The sequence below is a fragment of the Triturus cristatus genome, chromosome 8, assembly GCF_964204655.1.
Source record: "Triturus cristatus chromosome 8, aTriCri1.1, whole genome shotgun sequence".
Classification (NCBI taxonomy): domain Eukaryota; kingdom Metazoa; phylum Chordata; class Amphibia; order Caudata; family Salamandridae; genus Triturus; species Triturus cristatus.
In genome coordinates, this window is record NC_140591.1 from 1,182,311,033 (window position 1) to 1,182,323,566 (window position 12,534).

The 12,534-nt window shown below is 44.7% G+C and overlaps 1 protein-coding gene across 1 annotated transcript in view; it reads right to left on the minus strand.

Annotated features, from left to right (window-relative positions):
- Positions 1-12,534, minus strand: part of TUBGCP5 (tubulin gamma complex component 5) — a 394,755-nt gene that overhangs the window by 253,401 nt on the left and 128,820 nt on the right. Inside the window, exon 10 of the mRNA XM_085622861.1 lies at positions 2,679-2,925. Coding sequence (XP_085478987.1) covers positions 2,679-2,925 — 247 coding nt within the window. The remainder of the gene's footprint in view (positions 1-2,678; positions 2,926-12,534) is intronic.

Sequence of the window (12,534 nt, forward strand, 5' to 3'; positions counted from 1 at the left end):
CCACATCTACCACCACGTCCACCACCATCCCGTCCACCACCACGTCCACCACCACGTCCTGCACCACCACCACGTCCTTCACCACCACCACGTCCACCACCACCACCACGTCCACCACCACCACCACGTCCACCACCACCAGGTCCACCACCACCACATCCACCATCTCCACATCTACCACGACATCCAACACCACCACGTCCACCACCACCACGTTCACCACCACGTCCACCACATCCACCACCACCACCACGTCCACCACCACATCGTCCACCACCACCACGTCCACCACATCCACCACCACATCCACCACCACGTCCACCACCATCCCATCCACCACCACGTCCACCACCATCCCATCCACCACCACGTCCACCACCATCCCATCCACCACCACGTCCACCACCATGTCCTGCACCACCACCACGTCCTTCACCACCACCACGTCCACCACCACGTCCACCACCACCACGTCCACCACCACCACGTCCACCACCAACACGTCCATCACCACCACCACATCCATTACCACCAACACGTCCACCCCCACCATGTCCACCACCACGTCCACCACCACCACCACCACGTCCACCACCACCACGTCCACCACCACCACCACGTCCACCACCACCACCACGTCCACCACCACATCCACTACCACCACCACGTCCACCACCACATCCACTACCACCACCACATCCACCACGTCCACCATGTCCAGCACCACCACGTCCAGCACCACCACGTCCAGCACCACCACCACGTCCACCACCACCAGGTCCACCACCACCACGTCCACCACCACCACGTCCACCACCACCACGTCCACCACCACCACGTCCACCACCACCACGTCCACTACCACCATGTCCACTACTACCACGTCCACCATGTCCACCACCACATCCACCACCACATCGTCCACCACCACGTCTACCACCACCACGTCCACCACCACATCCACCACCACGTCCACCACCACGTCCACCACCATGTCCACCACCACGTCCACCACCACGACCACCACCATCCCTTCCACCACCACGTCCTGCACCACCACCACGTCATTCACCACCACCACGTCCACCACCACCACATCCACCATCTCCACATCTACCACTACATCCAACACCACCACGTCCACCACCACCACGTTCACCACCACGTCCACCACCACCACGTTCACCACCACGTCCACCACATCCACCACCACCACGTCCACCACCACGTCCACTACCACCACCACGTCCACCACCACGTCCACCACCACCACATCCACCACCACGACGTCCACCACCACCACGTCCACCACCACATCCACCACCACCACATCCACCACCACCACATCCACCACCACCACATCCACCACCACCACATCCACCACCACCACATCCACCACCACCACGTCCACCACCACCACGTCCACCACCACCACGTCCACCACCACCACATCCACCACCACCACCATGTCCACCACCATGTCCACACCACCACATCCACCACATCCACCACCACCACCACCACATCCACCACCACCACCACCACATCCACCACCACCACCACCACATCCACCACCACGTCCACCACCACCCGTGACAGGTAAAGTGTCACTGGAGGGCAGAGGTAATAGGAGTGTCAACCCCGGCTGTACATGGGACATTTAAGGATGCATTGGGTGCAAGAAGACGGGAATAGGGGCTAGAAGTATTACACCAGACCCAAGATACATTTTGAAGAGGCGCAATGACACAGGGGCTCCTGTAAAAGCACTCGCAGCATCTCTACCTCATAGTGGCATACATGCACGAGCCACTTACTCAAAACAAGCATTGGCATAGCCAATAGGTCTCACCTTTGGGAGATTATAAGTGTTTAGCCATGCAACACTTGATGTTGTTGCACCAAGGATATTGTGCTGGATAACTAAACATTTATAAGGTTCCAAAGGTGAGTCCTACTGGCTATGCCAATGCTTGTTGTTTTATTTTGGAGGGAGGGGTTGTTATTTGGGTTTTTGAGGGAAGTTTTTCTTTAGTATGGGCTTGTGTAGGGAGGGAACATTTGTTTATTTTGAGGTAGTGGGGCACTTTGCTTGCCTCACCGCTTTGAAAGTTCACCAGCCGCTCCCATACATCAGGGCACACTCCTTGCATGACTTGGCTTCGTGTCCCGAACACAAACACTAGAATTACACCTTGTGCCTACAAAGCTAAAACTAGTTTGAGGAGGGAACATGTTCCCTTGCACATTGGTAGAAATTTGGGAAAAAGAGTTCATCAAGGGACGCTAAAAAAAAGAATAACTAGCTCCATATCAGTGTATGAAGGTGCAAAAAGAATGGAACGCACGGCAGTGCACTCGCAGGGCGTCTAATTGCAGCTCCAGTCACTTCTGAGGGAGAAAGGAGTCGACGTAGAGCCACACAACACCACCTAATGGCGCTCATGGAATACACTGAAAAATCTTCCCACACCAATCTGGCGGCTGGGGATATACTAAAGGTGAGGAATCTGTGATTAGAAGTAACCATCAGAAATATAAATAAAGACAAAACAAGGAAAAAGCTTATACTCTAGAAATTCAATAGGATTAAGGCTAAATGTAGAGCACATTAGACTTAAATGAATTTTCCAATGCTTTAATATCTAACTTTTTCTGGCAAAATACAGTGATCTTACCCTTGTTGATAATGCATCTCTCAATTTCCGTAAGCTCTTGCTTGAAAGTCATCAAGTATTTGTATAAGGCCCATGTAAATGCTTGGTAAGTGCGGAATGGAGCCTCATTACCCTTCTTTGGTACGGGGATGGACCCTGACAACACAATATCTTGACTGCTTCCTGTGACTTCATCGATAAATTTCTGCAATCGGAACACCACCTGCCCATATGCTGCTATCTGTTCCAGCACCGACCTTAGGCAGTTCTACAAACAAGACATTATCAACATTAGACAAAAATATTATACCAATTTAACAACACAGCAATGTTAATATTCCGTAAGTAGTTGCTTATTTTAAATGTCCAAAACGACAACAAAAGAATTCACAAATAAAAATATCAAAAAAACTCTACAGAATATGGGAACCAGCAGTAAAGACTGTAATCTTTCTACTATACCTCGTTCCAGTCAAAATAAAACTTTAGTGGAATTCCAAGTGGCTTGTTACTCTTGAGAGATCAGAAGACTTGACTAAAGATAACGTCTCTCTCTCTCTCATTACAACTCTTAATGAATGTATTGGGCTACATCTGCTAAAACGTAATAAAGAAGAAACCAAACATTTAATCACAGGAGGGCGCTCAAATCTTTGGCAGTCCTCCATATGGCACCATGACTTTAGCACTAGTCCTATAGCCTCTCGTTAAGTGAGAAGTCCTGACATCAAACTCGATTAATTACGCCAAATGGAAGCTCAGGTTGCATCTGTTTCCTCTTCCTACTCTTTCCATATGAGGAAAATCAGGCCAACCCTCCCTCTTCTAAACAAGTATGGGTGTTGAGCTACAGTAACACCCATGACCAGGTTCCAGACTCTACTATGGAAAAGGAGTTTATCTGGGCATCAAACCTGCTCTTATCCAATGACTTAAATCAATTCAAAAATAAAGTGGCTCACCTTTTCATGTCAGCTCAACAGTCAGGCGGGACCACTCCAACAATCTCTTCACTAACTATACAGTCAGGTCAAAATTTAGTTTGTGATGCCCTACATCATCCACACCGAAATCTATAGGGTTTCTTCTGGTTCTTTTCCAGTTGACTGATTCACTATATACTTCACCCTATACTGTGTTTGGTGAATCAATTACTTTTACATACCCCAAGTTTTGGACAACTTGCTATAGTGGCTATGCTTTTCCAAATCTGGACCGTAAACTCTGGAATACATTGCCACTAAACCTCACAACTATCTCCTCTTAGTTTATTTCAGAAAATAAATGGAAACACTTATTAGCTTGAAAAGTCCTTTTTCCTGGCCTAATTGACTAATATAAAGCATCAAGAAACTCTTAAGGAAACTATAAATGTGGGAGCACTCTACTAATCTAGGATAATACAACACATCATAACTAGCCCGATACCAACTTCACAGACGAAGACAGTTATCCTTATTATAATACACAACCTAGGCAGAAAAAGTTATGATTAGCCAAGTATAGTAATGGCATGGATTGCAAAATGGTCCATGGTGTGCTGTGGATATCCATGTGGTTCAGTGCAGGATGCGGTGATTTTTACAGCAAAGCTCTCGTCCTTGTTGAAAAGGCAACACTGTGGTATATTGTAACTAGAAAATCTGAAAATACAAAGGAGGCTTCCCACACTTTGGGAAAATAGCATAGGTGTGGCAGATCTGCTATAACAGAGCAAACTGCATGCCTATGCACTTTGACTACAATCACACACGGAAAAAGAAAATGGAGAGCCATCTGAAAGTGAAGACAAGAAACTGAACTTAAAGTGACTGCATATGGTTTTATAATACTGTATAACTGACCGTAAGAGGAAGATGCCCTACCCACTGTTGTAACACTATAAAAGGTGCAAAGTGGGTCATATTTCCAACATTAAACATTCCTTTACCTATCGATTCATAAGGTATTTCAAAAACATGTGTTCAATCAAAGGTTTCTTGGAGCTGCAGCTAAAAACAAGGATAGTAATGAACCAGTAAAAAAACACCAAGTTTCTGTCTGAGATGGAATAAAAGACTAATAAAGCAAAACGTTTTTACATTTTTCTCCGTACATGTGATGTTACTGCTATAGGCAATAGGTGTAAAACAATTTGATTGACATTCCGGAAATTAGGACCAACAAAGTTTAAACTACCTTTAGTCAGCTAAGGAAACGGAGCACTTCCAACAATTTCAAGAAGGGAGTACAATTCAAGCCTTTTGTTCAAGTTTAAGGAAGACATCCGTTATTCAAAAACTGTGAGACATTCACATTAATTGTACTTTGCGCAGTTCAAATTTGCAGCAGACAGGGGAGCTGCCCTGTTGCCAATTTGTAGGTGTGCTATGTGGTACTTAAGTAAGCCATGATACCTGCTACTCTTTTTGTAGTTTAGAAAACAGTCAAAAGAGAGAGACAAAGAGTGCAGATATGATCTAACCATGGCATGTGATATAGGTTTGGGCAGGAAAATATGGGGGTGAGAGATCACTTTGAACAGTCACATTACCTAAGAGGAGCAGGAATATATAAATAGAAAGTAGAAGAGTTTGATATATACGATGGGCCGGCTGGGACTGAATAAATGGTAGGTAAGATGGTTATCATCCATAACTGTGGTCCTTTGTTTCCTTAGCAAGAGTATAAGTGATATTAAACCATCTTTATCAATGTTCACAAACACAATTGACTTCAGCAAAAGTTCAACATACATGTTTAATAATTGTTAACGTTTAATAAACAAACCAAAAGGAACAAGTGATGGAGGCACTTTTAAAGTTTCAAAATGCATTGATTGACTTTCTGATTACAAAGTGCTACATAATCATTAATTGTCAAGACACATGGTTGTAAAGCAAATATTATAGCTGGATGCAAAGATGATTTCAGATCCTAACCTTGACTCTGATTTCTCTCAATCTGAAAAAATGTTCACAAAACAATAAATGGCAGCAGATTGTGTGGGGAGCTAAAAGCAGGATCTTCTAGTGTAAAAGATGGATTGATGTTAAAGAGTATCTCCAAATAAAGAAACAAAGGAGCCATACACCATATTAACCCAGTAGCAATGTAACCTGTGTAGCAAGGTACAGAGCAGAATTTAACCTGATACCTCTGTTCTACAGAAGGTAACTGGAAAGTGCAAGGCTAAACTCGGGTGGCCAACCGCAGGTGATCCAGAGGCAATCACTAACGCACACAACCATAAACTTTGCCTTCAATGAATTAGGTTTAAGTCAGTGGCTACCTGTCAAGCTCCATGTAACCCAAATTTACTGATTACATTTCTTATCTGTCACCAAAGTCCAAACAACTAGAGCAAAACCTGGTCGTCACCACCATACAACCTAAAATGATGGTAGACAAAGGGTGGAAAAAGACTAATATAGTCTTGTATTTCATAAAGATTACAAAAGGATGGCATAAATTATGGTAATAAATGGGCTAGTGATTACTTGAAGATACACTCTTTCTCCACAATTCTCCTCAACTACTCTTCTTTGTGGTGCTAATTGTTTAAGTGTTATAGGCAGGCCTGTTCCGAGTTATGTTAGTGTCACAGTTTATATATATTCATTCAAGTGTTTTGTAGAGCTCATGAATATCACTTTACAGCCAACTCACAGTTTTGTAATCAAGTGGGTCCCTAAGATGTGGGTTAACTTGAACCTCAAAGAGTCAAAAAGCACTCTGTTTTAGCTCAAGAAATCTCCCGTCCTTTGGGTTTGTGTAGCAAATCACTTGGATGTGTGAAGCACAGCGACCAATCACTTTGCCAAAGGGAGCAGTGGAAGTTGTGGAACCAGACGGATGTTGTCCATCCCTCCTTCAAAAGTTGTTTTCAACTTAGCTCAAATTTGCGTTCATTCCACAGACAATATCCTAGCGCTATGGTTTCACCTCTATTTTTCCTAATAAATTTACGTCTTCAAAAGCCATAGCACTAGTAGATAAATATCTCTAAATAACTTACTCATAGGTTCCAGCAGTACAACATGCTTACTCATTGGAAAGGCAGCTTTGAAAATCTGGGCAATGAGTAAACAGGTCTTACTTCTGGAAATTCCTGTTAAGTCTTTGTCATAAGTAAGTCTGAAATAAGGCAAAACTTCTCACATACATTTTTGTTGTTGTGAATTAGGTTATTTAAATGGCGATGATAACGGATACCAAATTTAATGATCTGACCAGCCCACTGTAATCAGTCTATCATAATTTAATTATCTATCCTAGCAAACAAAGGGTGTAGCACATAGCACTTAGCCCAACTAATGGAATTTCAGCCCCTCTAAATATATTAGCATGCTGTAAACTGTGTGGTGTCAGCAGGCATGGCCAATCTATATATAAAAAAATCTGAGTATTATTACGAAATTAGATTTATGCCAATTCAACCACCGGAGAACTGAAAGAGCAGAAGCTCGACCTTCAGATGTGTATCTGCTGTATTCAGTCGATGGCTTTCATAGCCTCTAAAAATCACTGCTAGTTCAACACCCATTTTCCACCTAAGTTCTTACAACAATTTTTAAGTCAACCAAGACCAATGTCGATGCCATTCACTACATTATCTATTTTCACCAGAACTTTGCTTTTAGCATCATATCCAAATTTTGTGCCTTTATCTGATCACAGATTTCATGAAAGTGTTTCACCGCAAATCAAGAATGAAGGACTGCAACCACTACCATATATCTCTTATGATGATATTCTTGATCTGAGAGACTAAGCTGCTCACTAAGAGGGATCTTTCCTATGGTTTCCCCTTCTGTGGTTCACGTGTGTCTTCCGTATTTTCATCCAAATCTGTGCGTTGCAACCTAACCCATCTCATTGCGAATCTCAAATAAAGAGTGTGGAGCCTACCGTGCCTGTTTAAATTGCCTTTGGTACACCTTTGGTATAGATACGCTATTTGCAGTTATGACGCATACAAACACTCTTGGTCTTGTGAAATAGAATAGATGATGCAGTAATACGTGTTTAGCACCCCCATAGGCACTTGTTTTTATCACACCAGCATAATATTGCAACATGCATCAAATGTTGCCCCATCTATAATGGAGCAGTCCAGAGATGCTATCTGCTGCACCCACAACTTAAGATGAAGGGAAGGTTAAAGAAATAACAGACATAAAAAGAGCCCAAGCACTTTTGTGTCATAAGGCACTGCACGGGAGCAAAAACAACAAGCATTTGCAATGCAATAGGTCACGCAGTTACACGAGTTAAAGCTATTGGCATTGTAAATGACAATGCCAATAGCCATTGTTATTTGCAATGTCAATAGCTCAAACTCGCGTAAATGCGAGACCTAATGCATTGCAAATGCTTGTTAATGGAAAGTTGAAGAATTACGATATCCTTTTACAAATTATTTCGTTATTTAGGAAAGCACAGCTGTACACACTGAATGTCATTTCAGCTGTGGTTTATACATATACGCCACCGGGAAAAAGGCATGCGCGGATGAATGAGAGTGTTGGTGATACATTTTAATATGCTTTTTTTTTTTATTGTCAGACGAAGATGTAGTGACAAACTTTAATAGTCTGCTTATTGGTGTTTTTAAAATATGAAATAGAAGAATGTTTCCAAACGAACGCGCTGACAGTTTGATCAACGGAAATCATCAACATACGATTAATTCGATTACCTCCATTGCACAGGGGTAAATACGTGTGTTTGGAGCCGGCAAATTAACTCCCTCGGCCAGCGGATATCGGATCGGTTTTCAGTCTCCACCATATGAATCAAAATTGAACACAATAACAGACCATTCAAAGAGACACTACTTTAAAAAAAAAAAAAATAGGAGGTGTTCCTATTTCCCCGAAACGGTCCCAGTTTTGTAAGATAAGTTGAAGAAAGTAGGAACGTCCGTTCTTACCTTCATTTCAATTTTCTATAGTGTTAACTTGGCCCGAGGTCACTGGAGCAATTTACAGGAGACGCAGGCTAGATACATAGATGTATAGGGATTGAGAGAGTACGAGAAATGCCCAGAATCACAGGTCACAGGGTGTTGTGCCGAGGCCGGGATTTAAACCTGACTCCCCAGTTCCAAAGCCAACACCGCTAGCCGCTAGGTTGTTGTATATGGCTTCAGTGAGCTGTAAAACGGGTTGCTTGGATTTCGGAATGCTCCGTTGGGGGGGGGGGGGGGGGGGGGGGAAAGAGTATGGTGTGTGTGCGTTGTGGGGGGCTGTTTGGACATGCCTGGAGCTAATTACAGGCCGTGGCGGGCATGTCCAGCCTGGGATAACAGCAACAGGGAGGCATCTGTCTGTCCCAGCGCAGCACTTGGTGACTCATTCTCGAAGGAAAAACCTAAGGAGCAACAAACGGGCGTTAAGGAGAGTGGTCGGGACGAGACAGACGCACCGCCCTCTCTGTTGGGGGTGGGTGGGGGGCGAGGGCGTGCATTAGCATCTGCGCAAGCAACATCCCCAGTCATTAATACTTTTTGGGTTCCGGAGTAGCGTGCTCCTCACTGAAAAGCGCATTGATGTCTCGTCAGTAGTAAGCGCTATATAAGTGCAATTAACACGCAGTAATATCATGCACGCCAGGTAAGTACCAGTAAAAAACACACACAAACACCGACACACGAATAGTCCCACCAGAAAAGCAGGCACAGAATGGCATGAATGAACGGCCTGACAAGTGCATGCAATGCAGTGTTTTACGTGGAGATACAGAAGTGCAGGGACTCACTCTCTAGAGTGCTGCTTTCTTTTGAGAAGTGCAATTAAATGCATTGCAGCAGTGCTGAGACATACAGGTACTGTCCCTTTCAAATGAAGGAATGGCAGGTACTCAGTACGGGTAGTACCTGCCCATTTCAAGCACTGATGCAATGGAATTCTAGAAGTGCAGGCACTCACTCCCCCAGAGTACCTGCCTGCTATTTGAAAGTGCTGGTACTCTTCCATTCAAAGGCTTACACCCCTGCTGAGAAGCAATAGGTCTCGTAGTTACACGAGTTAAAGCTATTGGCATTGTAAATGACAATGCCAATAGGCATTGTTATTTGCAATGTCAATAGCTCAAACTCGCGTAAATGCGAGACCTAATGCATTGCAAATGCTTGTTAAAAGTAGGTGCTGAGACGGGTCCCTATCGTGCTGACCTACTGCTAACTGCCGTGCAGGAGGAGGATATATACATCAGTACTGCCGCGATTGCCTGTTCGGTGAAGAAGTCATATTGCCCCAAGAAGAGAGTGAACCTTTTCCTCGCCTAAGGGAGGAATTCGTGCTCGTTTGCCTCCATCACCTCCCCACAACAGCTGCTGTCTGTCTGCTGAGAGGCTGTGTGAGTTGGCGGGCAGCATAAAGAAACACGTACAGCGCTATCCGCAGGACACCGATGACCGATGCACTTTGGCCCATCAAGGTATGATGGGGCCCACAACATGCCATGACCCCTACCTAATGAGGTACCAGTAAGCTGCCCCCACCTGCCAGCGCACATGAGTGGCACTACTGTCAGAGTTACTCTCCTATGCCACGGTCTCTCTGGTGGAGGCCCTCTCCCCCACTTTCTTAGTGTATTAGGACATGATTTGTGGCTGCATGTCTGCACTCCATCCTTTCTATCATTCATTAGTGTGCCAAAGAGATTTACTGGAAGACACCATTTAAAATTAGGGATTTTTAATAAAACTGAAGTTTCAGTTTGATTGAGTAAACGAGTGATCAGTTGAGCAAACCGAGTCAGTGAGTAAGAGTGCACTAGAAAGTGAGTAGGTGAGTGAGTGCCTGTCCTTTTGGAGCGAGTTAGACATTGAATGAATGAATAAATGCCTATATGAGTGAGAGAGGGAGCGAGCATGTATTGAACCAAAGATGCACTTCTCATTCTCAAGGCCCTGTCCTAGACAGGGGGATTGTCGCATTGAGACTTCAGAATCATGGAACATAATTGATGTCTGTTTCTTGTGAGCAAAGAGGCTTTTATTCTTCAATTTACTTACTATTCTTTCAACGGACAATGAGGAACTTTGTCATTCAAATGCAATAACTCCCATGATAGCTAGTGGAAATTCATCTCCGAAAAAGGCATCCTTTACTTTATATACATCAAGTGTGGTTTAAAATACAAATCCACGTATACTCCTGATAACAGCTGCTGGCAATGCTGTGTTTGATCTTTACTCCAGAGGTGTCCTGAGAGAGGTTTAAAGGGTCTCTTTCATTCCGTCGCCCGAAGGAGCTCCGGGCTCGAACTATGTGCACCTGATGCTGGCGCAGGCTTCCTGGCAGCCGACCCCAACAATGGCTTCCTCAGCAGCCACGCGCACAGCTGGAGCACATGGGTTGCAGGACAGGAGCGCGACTGTCAACATGGGCCTGGGCGTCAGTGCATCGGGTTTATTATCACAGGAATCGCTAATTCAGGAAATTACATATGGCAATTAAACGGAAGGTGTTATTGGTATAGAGCCAGAGCTTAATTTGAGCCGGTGTTTGCAGATGGGGCCTGCATCATACTTTGACACATAGCAAGAGGGTGGAAAAACACGAGGGAGGGAGAAGGGGGAAGAGAAAGTGGGAGAACAGTGATAAAGAACGAAAACACGTGTAAACAAGCCCTTCGAGTGTAAAAGAGAAGGAAAGATCTGTCTCCGGAGTCTCTGATGGGTTTTGAAAGGCTGAAAGAGAGAGAGTGTGTGGAGTGTGTGTCACAGTGTGTATGTGTGATAGCGATGCGTATATGTTTGCGGTGCATTTGCACACGTGCTTGTGTCTATGTATGCACTCGCACGCATACGCATACACATACACAAGGGTATGTATTTGTGTGTGTGAGTAACGGGGGATTGCAAAAGACGGGGCAACACCAACTATTTCAGTTAGTCCAAGAAAGGGGTGTGTGGCGGCCTGAATGCGTGCCCCCTTTGGAGGCACAGCGGAAGCCAGCACTGCCGGAGATCAAAGTCACAGGCTTGCTGAACAGCAAGCAACAGCGCCGTCTGCCTCCCCACCGCCCTCTCAGCGCCAGACGCCATTCACCAAAGGATCATGAAATGTCACAGGCTGCGTCCCACCACCAACACCAGCAACATCACGGTCCACTTTCACTTTCGTCCGTTGTTAAAGCTTTATTGTCTTTATGGGGCCATGTGTTTGAAACACATGGCCCCATAAAGATAAGAAAGCTTTCAGGCGGGGGAGCGGACCCTTTGAAGTAGTATGATGCCGAGGCTGTGGCCAGTGGGCTGAAGCGCTTCCCCAAACGGATTGCATGGCGGCACGATGCGCGTGATTGTGCGCGTGCTAGCCATGCAATCCGCTTTTGGCGCACATGCACTGTATCTCTACTTTCAATATCCTTGAAACATATATTTGCAGTAAATCGCCAAGATATAATCTCAGTACATTTTCCTTAAATACCCCAACCTCGCCTTCATTTTTTTTAAAAGGCACTATTTAAAATAGGAACTGCGCACTGAAACGCAAGCGGTGTATGGACCGGTTTGTAATGGTTTTCTAAAGATGTGCCTCTAAAATATTATTCTGCTTCATTGACCGATGCAGTTAATTTGTTATTAAAGCTGCATCTTCCTGACATGAGTTTTCTTTATCCTAGCTTTGATCTGTAAGCAGGGTCCCTACAATGATGTGTTGAGAGTCTGTGTTTAGCGTGCGAGGTGTGTAAAGTTCAAACATATAACTGAATTTCTCCAAGTTAAGGCATGGATTGGAGCAAATTGGCACCAGTGCGAAGGGATTGCCTTCCTCTTTCCAACTTGTTTAAAATGTACACACCCGGCTGTAAAAAAAACAAGCAGTAAAACGAAAAACGGTTTCATTCATTGTTAAAAGTAAATCTTCCAGCTAAGAAGCAC